Here is a 16,360-nt window from a genome sequence, read left to right as displayed (position 1 = left end):
GGGGAAACTGGGTACAGAAACAGGAACATTTGCTGCTATCTAACTACAGGATAATTTTTTTTCTGTGGTAGCAGAGCAGAGTTCACTTGGTTTTGCTAGCCTGGCTTAGTAGAAAGCATATTTCTCTCTCCATTTTTTTGAGCCACACCCAAGAGAGAAGCTCCTAGATTAAATATTCTTCAGAAAGCAAGTAATTTGACAGCTCTGAAGGGTGAAGCTACCACAGAATACATTCTAGGTTGGCAGAGAAGACTTTTCCTGGGTTTGGTGCTAGCAGAAAGATAACATCAGTTGCAAAATTTCTCTTCTCACATTTAAAGCCAACCAAATTTATTTTAGTTTTGGCTCTAGGGAAAAGAGTCAAATTTTAAGGGCCATTAATAAGTTACTGAAAAAAAAATAAAATCTAGAAAGCAGGCCAGTTTTTAAGTGAAGAGCCACAGATACAGAATCCTGTGCCAGAACAAATTAAAAAAAAAAAAAAAAAAAAAAAATGAGGAAAACAAACCAACTTTGATTTCCTTTCTCTTTTTCTTTCCAGCTGAAGTTCCTTCCCCGTTTTTGGTTTTCTCAGTCTTTTTTGCTGCCTCACATTCATTTTTCTTCCCAGTAGATACAACCCCAAAGAATTTTCGGATGTCCTAATAGAAGAAAAAAAAAAAAGTAATTAAAATGAAATAAAACACAGAGTACTCTGACCTTTCACTACACAAGAGGTAAAAAAAATAAGTTACACTCTCAAAAACTCTTCTGCCATTTATTACCTTAAGAATTGTGCTTAGAACTTGTTACTCATCATTAGTACACTACAGGTGTTTACAGACCCAAAGCAAACTTTGATCACTTGAAGCCAACAACGCATCAACCATTCCTATATATGTAGATGATTCCAGAAGACCATTTTCCCCTAAACAGAATACCTTTGACAGCCATCCCCCTGCAAAGTGCAATGGTCCCTCTGACGATGGACAAAGAGACACCAGGCCAATCAACCCCAGTAGTAATAATTATCTGCAGTCAAGTTTGGTACAAATAATAGTCCAACTTCCAAGGCACTGAATAACTCAGCCATGAGACAGAGCTTGAGATAACCACCAAATTTTCTCAACATAACCGAGGAGCAGAAGCACAAAATTAATAATTCTAACATAATCCAAACATAGTATGGATCTAAGTAAAAAATTTAAGATGAAGGTAAGTTAATCAAAATAACAATCTGAAAAAATGAACACAATTAAGTAAATTTAACTAATGGTATCACTTACTCCTACTATATAAATAGAAAGACATTTTTCCTTGATAAAAATTAGAAACTTAAATTTTAGTGGGATCCAGTATAAGCACATAGTGAACCTACAAGAGCAAATCACACTTCTAACAAACTGTCCATTTAAAAAAACATCATACAGTTTGTTTCTACCTATTTACAAACATTGTCTCCAAGTATGGAAGTCATATTAACAGCAAGCATTTTAGAAGCAGGTGAGTGACCAAAATTCACAGCAGATGGTGGGAGGGGTTTTTGACTACTTTCCATCTAACACTTGCTTATTTTCTTCTTACACATCATGTAAGTAGTTTCCTAGCAATACAGAACACTGGAAAAATTCCATTTTGAGCTATAACTACATTTATCCTTTGAAGTGTTTTTAAAGTAAAAGTGTAGTCCTGCTATTGTTAAATTTATGAGTTTGTAGGATCATTGTGAAAGAAGCTTTATATAGTGAAAAATATCTTTTCAATAGTTTGATATAGAAGTATCCTATTCTCATTGCTTCCTTCCTGACTTGGTGTCACCAGTTTACAAAGCCCGAAGCCAAATCGACTGTATGATTTGTAAACAAGAACTAGCATTTTTCCTCTGTAAAACTTGTGATTTATTTGCTGTCTTAAAAATTAAAAAAATGTTCTTGTCTTAGGAGGCTCATTTTTTTTATGAAAATTCTTATACTTTCCCCATAAACTAAGACCCTGACCCTGGCAAGCAGATGTGCGTGTTGAAATAAATGGAACTCTTCAAACAAGGTTTTGCCTACATGCATTTACCTGAAAGTTTGGGCCCTGATTTAATAACACTAGTGTTACTCAGCTATTTGCAACTATTTGATTATAACATTACTATTAATACAGTACTAGCTATGCATTTCTGATTGTAGGTGGCTAGTTTTAAAGTTCTTAAAGGAACAGCATCCAACTTAAAGCAAATTCTGCATGGGCAACAGAAAAACCAAGAAACTAGCTATTGTCTTGGCTAGGGACTCTGAATACTAGCATCAAACTTTCATTACCAATACAGGTTGCTCTCACCAACCACAGGAGTTAGGATCATGGAAGTTACTGTGTTTGGCAAAACCGTGGCTCATAAGACAAAAGGCTTATGGGAAAAATGGGGTTAGGGACTTGACTATGAATAATAAAGGAACATACACTGTTTATAGACTGACCATGTATAAACTCACTAGGGGGGGGACCAGAAGGGTTTGGAGGAGACCTTGTTTCCCCCAGCACTCCCCGGGATAACAAGAAATAACGGCCACAAGTTGTTGGAGAGTAGGTTCAGATTAGACATCCGTAGGAACTACTTTATAGTTAGGGCGGCTAGGATCTGGAACCAACTTCCAAGGCAAGTGGTGCTGGCTCTTACCCTGGAGGTCTTTAAGAAGCAGCTCGATGCCTACATGGCTGGGGTCCCTTGCGCCCAGTTTCTCTCCTGCCCAGGCAGGGGGTCGGACTTGAAGATCTACAAGGTCCCTTCCGACCCTACTTCTATGATTCTATGAAATAATTTTTTATGTTTGCCACACACTCTCCACATGCTAGACAATCCAACAGCTCCAAATTTGTTTCCAAGGACATCACTTTCCTTGCCCTCTTCACAAATTGCTCACCTTCAGCACTCACTCACTTAGAGGCCATGATTAAGGGCAAAACGCAAAAATCACAAAGAAATCGGGAGAAAAATGCAGAGCACCTGCAACTGGATGTTAACAGCATGAAGCACAATGCAAGATTGAGTGTGTGAGAGGAGTTGGGAGCGCCACGGGTGGCTAGCAAGCATGCAGGTGATTTGAAATGGCAAGGTGGCGGGTTGATGCATGGTGACAGAAAACTGTGGTTACTCAAAACTGTATACCATGGTAGCTAAAATGGTATATAGAATATCAAGTGTGGATGCTCAAAACCATGATTGGCAAGGGAAACCTGTATTACAGAGTAAGCTAACATGTGGAAGATAGCTTTATAACCAAAGAATGAAGACAGCACTAAGATGTTCTTGTAGGCTAAAACAAATTATTTTAGGGCAAAGGCCCCCTTCATTTACTTTAAATGTAAACTACCGATTATTATGGCTACAACCGTAATAAACATAAATATCTCTACATTTTGCCATGAAGTAACAAAATGTTTATTTACAAACCTGAAATACCCATAAAGTGTTGGTGTATGCAGACACAGAAGTAAAGACTTGGTTGTAGTTTTCACAAGGAAAACCAAAGTTTGAACGGATGATAAAGAGGAATATGGATAGAGTATTTGTTTCAATTATGCAAGTATAAAATAAGTAGAGCAGCAATGAGCTGGTCTTACAACACAGCTGAGACAGACTAGGTAACCAAATAAGGAAAGGGGCCATGGGAAGGATAAGATGCTGTTAAAAACTGGAACACACTTAAATAAAACTTCCTAGGGACTTACAACCACCTGAGAACCATTAACCCATTAAAAGAGTCAATTAAAAGACTTGAAATAGATTAAGATCAACCTTAGATTGTGAAAGTTTAAGAAATTCTGACAGTAACAGTTAACATTTTCAGATGTAAAGCTTAATTGGGATGTAAAGATCCTCTTGAGTCCAGAATGCTACACAAGCATAACTACAGCCAACATGCATAAAAAAAACCAGCTATGGAACTGACTAGCTTGTATACTTTGGCTAAACTGACAAAAAAAAAAAAAAAAACAACCATATTTACCTGAATCCAAGACAAGGTTTTTATCCCATTCAATGTGGGAGCAAGCCCCTGGTCCTGGATTCAAGTACAAGCTCAGGGGGTAGGTAGCTGCTGTGGCTGCAGCCCTGACCCAGGCATGGGGCAGAGGTAGAGCTGCACCTGCTATTCCCCTCACCATCACCACTTCTGCCCCACACTCTGCTTGCCCTCCATTGAGACTGCAGCCCCCAGCTAGCCAGGCAGAAGCAACTCTGAGACCAAGCTCCATCTCTGACACCAACCTGGGCCGGGGCTGGGGGTACTCCAAGTGTGCTACCTGACCAGATAGAGGCTGGAGCCAGCACAGAGACAGACATTACACATAAAACAGTTTAAGTGATCAGAAACTGGTTTAAACCTGTAACGGAACAGATGTTCAGTGCACATAAACCAGTTTGAAAATGGCTGAAACTGGTTTGAGATAAACCTGGTTGAACAGACTCAACTGATTTGAATCAAACTGGTTTATGCAATGTCTGTCCCAGGCCCCTTACTGGTTTAAGATAAACCAGACCCCCCAGTATCCCGGCATGCTCTCAGGGGTGGGTGGACCTATGTGCTTCACAGCAGGGCTGGCCCCTCCCTTCAGCTCCCTGGCTGTTGCTCTGGCAGAGACTTGCAGGCACAGAGCATCTGCCTGGTTTTCTCCTGCTCTCCCCCTCCCCTCACCACTCCCTTCTAAGCAGGGATTCCCCATCCCCTCTGCCTTACACAGACACACACTGCAGACAGCAGTGTCAGCTTAGGACTTTTTGGAGCTAATCAAAGCTCAGTTGGTAATGTCCCTCCACTCGTTCTTTGTTTAACAGAGCTGATAAATGCTCTGTTATCATTCAAGGAAGGGGAGGAACCCCTCCCTAATCCTACCAGGGCCTGGCCACACCCCCTCAGCTCAGCCCTGTGCAAGGGAAGGGAGGGCTGCTCTAGCACCCCTCGGCTTCCAGCCTGAGCCACTGCAGACATGTGCCTGCATTCCTGGGATGCCTGTACAGTTACAAAGTGATTCAGCGTAGCCAGGTTAGACTAACCTAAAAAGTTGAATCAATTCAGGCTCAAGCTTTCTGAATGTCTGTCCCTAGCCCATGTGCTCCATGTGCCACGCCAGAGCTGGAGGCACAACATAGGGTAAGCAGCAGGCTGGGGCGGGAGGGGGGGAAGCACATTGTGAGGAGAGGTGAAGGGGAAAGGAGCAGGCACAAGGAGGCAAATGCACAGTGGGGCAGGCATCAGGGGCAGGGGCAGCATCAGGAGCAAGCTATGGGGGGACAGGCAGCATGGAGCAAAGTGTGGGAGGGCAAGGGGCAGGGGTCAGGCACTTGACCACGCCTGTCATTTGCTGCAATGGTGAGGGGTATAAATTTAAATCCAATAATTAGATTCTTAGATGGAAAAATTATATCAACTTTATATATTTTCCATCTACGAAATCTAATTATGGAGGATTTGCCTTTACATTTAAACTAGTCTTCAATTCATGTAACTACAGTTGTAGACTTTCCATCTTAATATTTTACGCCTATTGGCAATTTGTTAAAATTTACTACTCCAGAATATACAGTAATTATAAGAATATATATTCCAAGACATGACTGCTTTTTTTTTTTTAGCTTGATTTTCTACCTTGAACTGTTTGTTAATGATACTGGTAGCTGTGATGATATGTAAAATTAATAAAACAGTTTCACAGGACACCTTGGATTAATTGATATTTGTGGGCACACAACAGTTATTTGCTTTTTAAGGCCTCTCTGAAATTAGAAAATGAAGAATTTCATTGTTTGCCAATATGTGAATGGGAACTTAATAAAGATCTTGTTATTTTAAAGTAACTTGCTCCCCCTAGGCCAGGGGTGGGCAATTATTTTCGCTGGAGGGCTGCAAGGGTAGCCCCCACCCTTGACAGGTGCCCTACCCCCTGGCTGTCATCTTGGGACTGGTAGTCCTGCCCCTCCCCCCTGACCTTTGCCACCAGAAGTCCCTCCCTTTTACCCAAAGGGTTAAAAAGCAGAACAGAGCAAAAAGGGGGGGGGGGGGGGGGGGGGGGGGGGATTTGCCATCCTGGTACCAGAAAAAAAAAAATCATACACTAAAAGTCAAACAGCTGCTTAACATTTTAATTTTATTACAAAAAGTATGTTTGTCATATTTTGTGTTTGCAGTGTATGTAGAGGTGACTACATAATAGCTCAAAAATAAAGTCTTACTGTTGTATACAGTGTGGGAGGGTGGTGTAGGTGTGTGTGTGGGGGTGTAAAGGAGTGTGGCTGGGGGGAGCAATAGGGTATTTTGGCGGTGTGTATATGGGGGGGGATTGTGGGGGCAGGGTGCGGGTATGTGGACCACCCCCCATACACTCCCCACCATGGTGCACAACCCCTGCCAGCAGCAGCAGCTGGTGCTCAGGGCACCCATGCCCTGTGCAGGCACTGCCACCTGGAAACGCATGGCTCCAGCCAGAACTGCACATGGTAGCGAGGAGCGCAGCCTGGTCAGCCTGCCCCTATTGTGCAGGGCTCTGCACAGCACACGTGCAGCTTCCAGCACTCATGTGCCATCAAGGGAAGCCCCACATGATGGAGCTGGCTGCCTTCCCCACTACATGTATTTACTTGGCAGGAACTGTACACCATGGCGGGGAGGGAAGAGTGTGTGTGAGGGGTCCCCACCGTCCCTCATCCTCCCTCACATTCATACCCTGCCCACCAAAGCTCTGCACTCCCGCCACCCTCTAGGCTGCGGATCTGCGCTCCTACCAGCCCCAGTCCCATACTCCCTGCTCCCACCCAGCTACAACTCCTCCCCCTGCCCCTACCACAGTTCCCCTTGCCCCCGCCACTTCCCTACCTGCTGCCTGGAGTGAGTGCTGCAGCAGAGAGACAAAGAAGAGCCTTTGGATGCTGAGGAAGCCGAGCAGGTTTCCCAGCAGCTGCAGCAGGTCGCCCAGAAGCTGCATGCGCACAAGGGTGGGAGTGAGGCGTGCAGGCTAGGGGGTTACAATTAATTGGTGGGCACCCACAGGATGGATGGAGTTGCCTGGTGGACTGGATATGGCCCATGGGCCGTATTTTGCCTGCCCCAGCCCTAGGCTCTTGCCTTTTAAATAAAATTCCCTTTTCACCTAGACGTGTGAAAACCCAGACCATAAGATATATTTTTACTTTCCAATTCATCTCTTCTCATGGTTTGCTGTTTCCTGAAAACTCACAGGTTAAATACAATAGTACTAACATTTTACAGCTCAATTTACCTTAAATATGAAGAAATGTTTTAAACACAAATGAATATTATGGCATATTTAATCTGGGCTGTCTCAACAAGAGCTACAAACTTTTCTACAAAACTGCTTCCTTCATGCCTACAGGAAAACCTAGTTTTCATGCCTCTTGCAAATTACACCAACATGCAAAGTTATCTACCAAAAACAATAAAAGTACCTTCAACTGACACGTAATGGGTTGATACTAATATTGGAGGGCCAAAGCAAAGTCAACAGATGCTTAAAATGCAGTCAATCAGCACCTTCTTCCATAACGTAGGTGTAACGGAGACTAAAGATTCTAACAGAAGAGGTAAAGTGGATAATTTGTCTTTAATGGCTAGTCAAGTGTTCTTGTTTTCACTGCTGATTAATTCAACCAAGCATCCATGTAAATGTAAATATTATGGTTTAGGTTGGTAACAACCTTATAAGGAAGTAGCATCTGCAGCCTCTTAACTTCAAAACTAGAATCCCAGGTCAACAAAAAATATTCTTTTGCTGAAAATCATCCTTCACAGCCAACACTAAGGCCATAATAGCTTCCTTGAAGTCTTTAAAAAAAATACTAGGTGGTTTTCAGCACATTGCCAGTATGACAGCACATAAGCCACTTCCTGAGTAAAGGCTTATATTTGTGTAGTACCTTCTCTTTTGACATTACTTTAAGGTAGATTATAGCTATTTGTATTGAAAGTTTATATAAAAAAAAAGTGTGAAGGATATGTATAATTTTCTTCAATCTTCAGTGTTATATAATACATATCCTTCAAAATCTTCCACGGCCATCCCGTTTTTCTGGTGAAAAAAGAATATGGTAAGAAGCTGCGCGACTGTAATGGATCATGAATCCAAAATTGTTACACAAAAGTGACATCACAACATTTAAAGACAAAACTTCTTGCATTATGCAACATTTTTATAGGAGATACATAATGGCAACACTTTTACGGCATCTATCTATGGATACCAAAAAAAGCTTCTGTGAAAATGGGGCAGAAAATTAGCTGGGATACTCCGCAAACCTAGAAGTTCAACTCTCACTATTATAATAGTACATTTTTAATGCAAAAATGGGCCATTTCCTCCATTTTGGCTAACGATAAATAAATAGATATTCTGATCTTACTGCTTTATCTAAAAGTCAGCAACATATTTCAGTATTAGACTGTGTATGCTACTTCATTGAAACTCTTCTTAAATTAGCATTTTATATTAAAGGACCTGTTGCCAATTTTGATGGACTCATCAGTTTTAACAGTGCTCATAAAAGCTGGGCTTATGTCCACACTTATCAAATTCAGCCTAACAGTCCAATGCAATTACCCTGTCCCCCATACGCGACTTAGGGATGTTCTCACAAATTTACAGACTTTGCCCACCCTGTAGATATGCCCCAATTAGACACCAATTTGGACATCCTAAAGAAAACCCCTAGCACAAGAAGCAAAATTGAGTATGGATGACTTGCATTAATGCAGATCCTGATCAGGGTCTTGTGCGGGCTGGGAGCAACCCGAGCCCTTTTCGCGCTGCACGCGGGCTGTGGCCAGCAGCCCGGGCACGCCGGGGCAGAGAGGGAAGGCCTTCGAGCTGGAATTAGGCACGGACGTGTAGCGGTAGTTTAAAAGATTGTTTACTTACACCGAGATGGCAGTGGTGTAGGCTGGAAAACTTGATTAAGTTCCAGTTACAGACAGACAACACAGACGGTCTCATGGAGGTTGCTAGGCTCCACGGTGCAGAATTCCGGATGCTCTGGGTGAACGAGCCACCACAATAGGAATCGTAAATACGTCTTATAAAAGTTGCGTTCGAAGACGGGAAGAGGTGGGCAGTGGATCAGGCCGCCACGCTCCTCTGGATCTCGCACAGGGTTTCTATTACCCTGCCGTGTACCCAGAGTCCCCACGAGATGGATGTGGAGTCCTCTTCGGCTTGGGCGGAAACTGCTCAAGCCTCTTATACGGCTAACAAGCCAATCGCTAGCCGCCACGTGTGAATAATTTAGCACTAGCCAATCACGGGGAACAAATTTGCATACCAGTGGCGGGAACTCTTTTGCACCGTGCATTCCTCTTGCAACATGAGCAATGCACTCTGCAAAAGAAGCTGCAGAAAAGGCGGGAAACCCGTCCCTGCACCGGGGTTTCCTCTGCTACAGGAAACTCTTCCGTGCAATGCTCTGCAACTTGACAGGGATAATTCTGGTGCCGAAGCGCACACACACAATCATGCCTTTTGGATCATGACAGGTCTCAGCTTCATTGATGCAATCTGTAGTTCACAGCTCTTTTGCCTAGCTGTTGACCACCAGCGACTGAAATGTCCCACATAAACAACCCCTTCATAGCATGATTCTCTTTCCATAATTTAGAGTTGTCTGTCATGAAAAACGTATATTTTGTGCTTTTCTTCTTGACTTGCTTGTTAGAGCAGGACATGCCCTGCTTTTTATGCATGCTGCTCTTCTTCAGTACTACCAATTGTGAAATAGAATGGATAATTAAATGATGCATCTATTTCAGTCTACACCTGCTGAGAAGCACTCTCATATAACTCATAAAGAAGCAGGGGTGCACTGATAGAGATTTTTTTAGGCCAATACCGACAGCCAATTTTTAACGAGCCACATCTGCTGATACCAACCTGATTGCCAATATGCAGCCTGGCAACTTGGAGAGCAGCCAAAAAAAAAGCAGATGAATGCCAATACAGTACGGGACCAAATTTTCTTTTATTAATGCCGATACAATATGGGACCATTGTACCTCTAGAAGTAAGGCTAGAAGGGACCTCAAGAAATCATCTAGTCCAGGGGTAGGCAAAATACAGCCTGTGGACCAGACCCCTCCCACCAAGGGATTTTGTCCAGCCCCACCCAGCCTAGGCATGGGAGATAGCCCAAGCTATAGTACTGAGGCCAGTCCCACCACCCCCAGGCATGCAGTAGGGCTGAGGCACCACAGTGGCTGGACTCACTTCCTGGCAGCCCCAGCAGGAGCAGCTCTTCCCAGCTCCCACTGCTGCTAGACCCAGCCCTGCTGCCTGTGCACACCCACAGCTGGGGATAGGACCTACACAGGCAGGGCATGCAGCCAGGATGAGAAGGAACTGCAGGCAGGCAGGAAGTGGTGTCCAGGAGTAGGACAGGTGGAAAGGACAGGGATCACAGGGCAGTATGGGACCCAGGGCAGAGCTATGATCCACTTCCTGCAACAGGCCCTATTCCATGGTCAGGGGCACGTAGGGAATAGATCACAGCTCCTCCCTGAGCTCAAGCCCTGCGCCCATCAGTGCCATAACATCCCAGCACCAGCCCTACTCACTCATCCCACTCCCCACTGGCCTGGGGTCCCATCCTATCCGGCTGGCTGGACACCCTGCCCATGCAGGTCCTGGTCAGTCTCCTTTCCTCCTTACAAAATAATCTTAAAAAGTTTCCTAAGCCAAAGCCATTGGAACATAATACAAATACAACTTTTCAAACTCTCAAATTGTGTGAATATTTATATTGTGATACTACTCCACACAGCACTTCCCACACATATACCTCTGCTCTTACCAATGCTATCTAAAAAAAAAAAAAAAAAAAAAGAACTGAATATATTCACCCAGCGCGCACAATTCCTGAGCCACAGCCAGAATGCTTATTCTGGTAGATTGGTGTACTGTAAAGCTAAGTGTATTCCCAAATCCTCCATTTGTCAATTAATTATTTGCATTCCACAGCTGTATGTGATAGGAAAGTCCAGCTCATCAAATCAAGCATGAGGACTGTAATGAGAAGATAACAAATGTATTCAAACAGGCTTAAACCAAAATAACTACGTTAGTTTTAATTTAGGCTTTGGCCATTTTGGTGCAAGACTGTATGAACATTGACACTAAAGGCCCAATTATCATGGAAGTTGCACCAACTGAAATTAAACAAACTTCAAACAAAATTTTATCCCTACAAGGAAGCTCTCATCTTGGTTTAAAGCTGATTGTATCTGTTGATTTACACCTGCATAGAGCTCCTGGCATAAACAGGAGTAGGCTGTTCCTCTAAAACAGTGGTGTTTCAACGTTTTTGCCCCAAGGGCCGGATGAGTGGTGTCTGGTCCCGCCATAAGCCAGATCCTGCTGGTGGGTCCAATCTCGTGCACAGGGGCCTTGACAGGGCCTAATCTTGCCATGCAGAGCAAGGAGGGGAGCAGCCCAGCCCCGATCCAGCAGCAAGGGGTGACCTAGTCCCAATCCAGTCACAGGGGAAGTGGCTAGGGGCCTTGCTCCCCCACTGCCAAATTTCTCAACCCATGGGAAACCCTGGAGGCCAGATGCCAAGGCTCCAGGCTAAACACCCCAAGCTCTTGCCACTCTCAGACAAGATACCAGGCTGCACAGACCTTTTGGCCAGACCCAGCAGAGTCCTGCTTACATCCTTAAACATTAAGACCTTTTGGTGGGAGGAAGAGTCTCTGAGGCATCAGCCTGGTGTCAGATCTCAGGGCCAAGCTCCTACCACACCAGGCAGGCTGCAATATCAGAGTTACCTTCGCAGAAGCTTCCAAGGGACTTAGGAGCCACCAGCCCCCCCGTTTCTCTGAGACAGTGGTTTCAAGCGCATGGCCCCAGGAGTAGCGGAGGGACAGGGGTGCCTGCGCTGACACCACTGACACAGAGCACACACGGGGCTCAGTGCACGGTGTGGCACAGCGGCTGGGCAGGGAGCAGAGCACAGGGCTGGGGGCATCTCAGAAAGGTGCGAGTTTTCACAGGCAGCAACCAGAGGGAAGGCAGGACCTGCCCGCACGTGACAGCGGGTCCCGCCGGGGGCATCCGGTTGTTGCCGGCGCGACTCAGACGTGGGGAGCCCCGGGGCGCAGTGCGGAGCCAGCAGGACTCGGTGGGGAACGAGACCAGCGCGTCGGGCCGGGCCGCCCCGCGGGCTCCTCAAGGCAAATCCAACCCGGGGGCACCAGCCCGAAGCCCCGCCGGGCTCCCACCCCCACCCAGCAGGCCGGGCCGGGCGCCGCTCACCATGCTGCGGGCGACGGTTTATCCCGTTAGCGGGACGGCGCCAATCTCCATCCCCCTTCGCGCCAACTCCGGCCGCTGGCGCGCCCAGATGATGTCACAGGCACGTGGGGCGGGGCGGGCGGCGGACCGGAGCGTTCGGAACGCGAAACGGCGGGGGCGAGGCCCGGCCGGAGGTGGCAGCTAAAGCTTTGCTAGGCCCCACCCGCTTTGCCTGGTTGTTGCGTGAGTGGGCTCAGCGGCGGCGTCTGCCCGGGCACGTTCCGGCTGCTGGATTCGGCCCGAGGGCCTGGCGCGCCCCGGCCCTGCTTTGCCCGGGGCCGGGGGAGGAAAGCTCAGAAAGGCGGGCTAGCCCTGTCCGTTGGCACTGCTGGGCCTGTAAAAGATGTCACCCTCGGCAGTGCCTGCTCGCATCACGTCTGTGGGCTCCCTCGCGGCTACAGCGTTTCTCGGACACTAACGCACCTACTGGGGCAGATGCAAGGGTCCATTCAGGAAAAATGGGGAAGAAACCTTCCAAATGTCCGCTGATTAAAGCCTTTAAAAAAATCGTACTTCCATGCCCTGCTCCCCACGTTTCTAGAGGGGGGAAACCTGCTCAGGCTGTCACAGAACCTGCAGAATCCAAAACGGTTATAATAACCCAAGCAGGTCATGCTCCAAATGCAGTCCTTTGGGGGGCTCCTGCTTTTCCTTGCCTCTTAGTCCCCTGGCATTTCTTGCAGAACTAGAGATGGTAGGGTAGATTTGCACCTTATAAACTAATGTAGTTCAGAGAGAGCTAGATGCGGGGCGCAGTTATTTCAGTTTTGACAAGCTGTCCAGGCCACACTGGTAGTCCCACCCCTTGACAGATGCCCGGCCCCTGGTTGCCTTCTTGTGACCAGAAGTCCCTCCTCCTAACCCCTGACCTTTGCCACCATAAGTCCCTCCCCTTGCCCACGGAAGTTCTCCTTTCAGCAGACGTTTTGCCGTCTTGGAACCAGAAAAATACCAAATCATATTCTAAAAAGCATTCATTAATTTGGTTTCAAAAAATATTTTTCTCCTGATTTACATGTGTTTGTGTAGTGTATATAGAGGTGATTGCACAATAGTATAAAATGAAGTCTTACTCTTGTATATTGTGGGGGGTGGGTATAGGTTTGCGGGCAGGTGTGGAGTGAGGGGGTGTGTTTGTGGATATGTGGTGTGGGGGGGGCATGGGGTTTGTGGGGGCTGGGTGCCTGGGGGATGTGGGAGGTCTGTGTATATGGCAGTGCAAGAGGGCGTGGTTGCATATGTATGGTTGGGTGTGTGTATGGGACTTAGCCTGTGAACACACACACTGTCCCTGCCTGCATACATACACACTGTGTTACACAAATTGCCAATTGCTCAAATCACGAGCGAGACCTTATGAGGGAAGATAAGGCAAGATGCCACATTTACAGATTAAGCACCTAATACACACACACCACATTCATACCCCAATTTCTATTCTGCGCTGGTATACGTTACCAGTCTTATTGGTGCTTGAATCAATTTGGTGGCCAGCCAAGTTGATCATGAGTGGGAGCTGGGCCAGTCCACTTCCTGCCAGTCCATCTCATCAGACAAAATGATGCTCCAGGATGACAAGCAGAACAAGACCCCAAATCAATATGTTGATATATAATATATGATATAATATATATACATATATAATATGTATATATTATATATTATATGTATATATTATATATTATATTATATATAATATGTATATATTATATTATATAATATGTATATATTTTATATCATATATTATAATATATCAACATATTGATTTGGGCTCTTGTTCTGCTTGTCATCCTGGAGCATCATTTTGTCTGATGGGATGGACTGGCAGGAAGTGGACTGGCCCAGCTCCCACTCACGATCAAATTGGCTGATATATATCTCATATATATATATCACATAAGGTGCATAGTATATCACCCCATCTTTTATAGCCTTGTCAATTCACCCAGTTCTCTGGGCTTTTGCTGGGTTATCATTGTGTTCTTTCCTGAAGGCTGATTGCCATGGGCGACTGGTGCCTCCTGAGTCTGGGGTGGTACCAGATTGCCAATGCAGGGGGTCCCCCAATGACTGACTGCCAAGCCAGCAGTGAAACCAGAAGTTCACTTCCACCAGCACTTCCAGTTTCGTGGCTGGCACTTCCAGGGGGTGCACAGCCGATCTCAGTGGGTGCACGTGCACCCACGTGAACCCCTATGCATTGTCAATGTCAATTGCCGTTGTTCTCTTGCTGTTCTGGGGTGGATTCTTGTTTGGTCTTTTATCTGTCTGCATTCTTAAACCAGTCACCAGCTGATGTTTTCCTTTTCCACAAATACACTCTCACCCATACAACATACTAAAGAGTAAAAGGTCAAGCACTTATGTCAAGCTACAGAGCAATACAAAATGGAGTTTCTTAAGGCAATGCAAAACTTAAGAAAATACATAAGATTAAAAGCAATACGCAAAAGTCTATTTCCATGTTATTTACCTAACATCAAGCTGGTATTTATGCTATTTGCCTAACAACTGCTCCTACCTGTCCACACACACATTGTCCCTGCCTGCCCCCCCTCCCCCCCCAACACACACACCGTCCCTGCCTGCATGCACATATGCAATGCAAATACCAGTGCAGCCCCGTGCTCCCCTGTCCGGTGATGTAGCCAGCAGCCACCTGGTGCTGGAGCAAGGTGGGGGCAGGAAGGGAGTGAAATGGCTGGGGGTGGGGGGGGCTGGGCTGTTCAGTCCTGCTGAGGCTCCTCCTGCGTCCTGAAGCTCCCCCTGGGTCCTACTGCCCTTGGCTCTTGTCAGCTTTGACAGGCTGCTGGGGCAGATAAATATTAATTCTCTAAATTTTTTAGGGGACCCATGGGCCAGACAGAATGTCCTGGCAGGCTGGATTCAGCCCACAGTCTGTATTTTGCCTGCCCCTGAGATAGATATATAGTCTATAGATACTATAGTCTATAGATACTATCTATCTGTCTAATCTAACTATATATGTATGTGTGTATATATATAGATTTGTACCTTATAGATTAAACTAAATATATATATAGATATATTCGAATATTATACAAACCTAAGTCTGTTTCTGTCTGTCCATCACGCTTTATTCACACTCTGATTGGCTGACAAACAGCCAATCGGAGTGTGAACAAGCCTTCGAACAGGAGGTGGCAGCAGTGGAGCACCGCCATGATGGTGGGGACACAGGGCTGGAGTGGTGGTGAGGCCAGTACAGCTTGCTCCCTGCAGGTGGCAAGGATGGAGCAGAGGGGGGCAGCGAGGCCAACAGAGCTGGCCTTGCCCCCCCTTACCCCTTGCAAGTGACGGCAGTGGCAGCATTAGTGGGGAGTGAGATCGGGATGCCGCGGTGGAGGCAAAGCCATCAGCACTGGCCTCTGCACGCCCCCTCCCCCCTTCCATTGTCAGCACCATCTGCAGGGCCTGACGCAGGATGATGCAACGGTGGTGGGAGGAATAGTGGGCACACCGCCACGGTGGCGATGGAGGGGGGAGGGGTGGGTCCAGGCCTGATGTGGGGGAGGACTGGGCCCAAGGGTAAGGAGAAGTTGGGCCGCCACAGCGAGAGGAGCAGCAGGCCTGGGCTGACCCAGCAGTGGTGGGGGGGGCAGGCAGATCGAGCTTGAAGCCAACACGGGGGAGAGGGGAGACTGGGAGAGGAATGGGACCAGGCCCGAGGCAGGAGGGAGAAGCCAGCCTGCCACAGTGGTGGTGGGTAGAGCAGCAGACCCAGCCTGATGTGGCAGCAGTGGGGGGAGGGGAGCAGTGGGCCTCCCCCCCTCAGGCCCAGTCCCACTCTTCCCCCATCCCCTCTCCCCCACATCAGTTCCAAGCCCATTTCTTCCGTCCCCCCTGTCGCCACCACCGAGTCAGCCCAGGTCCGCTGCTCCCCCAATGTGACGACCCGGTTTCTCCCACGCATCAGGTCCGGGCCCACTCCTCCCCTTCCCCCATGACTGCTGCCGTGGGGGAAGTGGGCCTAGCCCAACGCGACCCACCGCAGCAGCCTCCTCCCCTGTGTCAGGCCCGGGCCCAC

At 46.7% G+C, this 16,360-nt stretch overlaps 2 protein-coding genes across 5 annotated transcripts in view; one reads left to right on the top strand and one right to left on the bottom strand.

Annotated features, from left to right (window-relative positions):
* Positions 1–12,409, bottom strand: part of RFC1 (replication factor C subunit 1) — a 76,545-nt gene extending 64,136 nt beyond the window's left edge. For both annotated transcript variants that reach the window (XM_006029225.3, XM_006029226.3), the window contains exons 1-2: positions 12,274–12,409; positions 513–641 (exon numbers count right to left, since the gene is read on the bottom strand). In XM_006029225.3, the coding sequence (XP_006029287.1) occupies positions 513–641; positions 12,274–12,276 (132 nt within the window). In that variant the 5' untranslated portion in view covers positions 12,277–12,409. The remainder of the gene's footprint in view (positions 1–512; positions 642–12,273) is intronic.
* Positions 12,389–16,360, top strand: part of KLB (klotho beta) — a 42,334-nt gene continuing 38,362 nt past the window's right edge. For 2 of the 3 annotated variants that reach the window (XR_003095381.1, XR_003095380.1), the window contains exon 1: positions 12,394–12,495. The gene's annotated coding sequence lies outside the window, so the exon portion shown is untranslated. Of the gene's footprint in view, positions 12,496–16,360 lie in introns of all 3 variants that reach the window. The other variant, XR_003095382.1, reaches the window with a different exon arrangement.

Source organism: Alligator sinensis, unplaced genomic scaffold (assembly GCF_000455745.1).
Source record: "Alligator sinensis unplaced genomic scaffold, ASM45574v1 scaffold246_1, whole genome shotgun sequence".
NCBI lineage: Eukaryota > Metazoa > Chordata > Crocodylia > Alligatoridae > Alligator > Alligator sinensis.
Note: the sequence above shows the minus strand (reverse complement) of the source record. Positions and strands in the feature narration are given on the sequence as shown.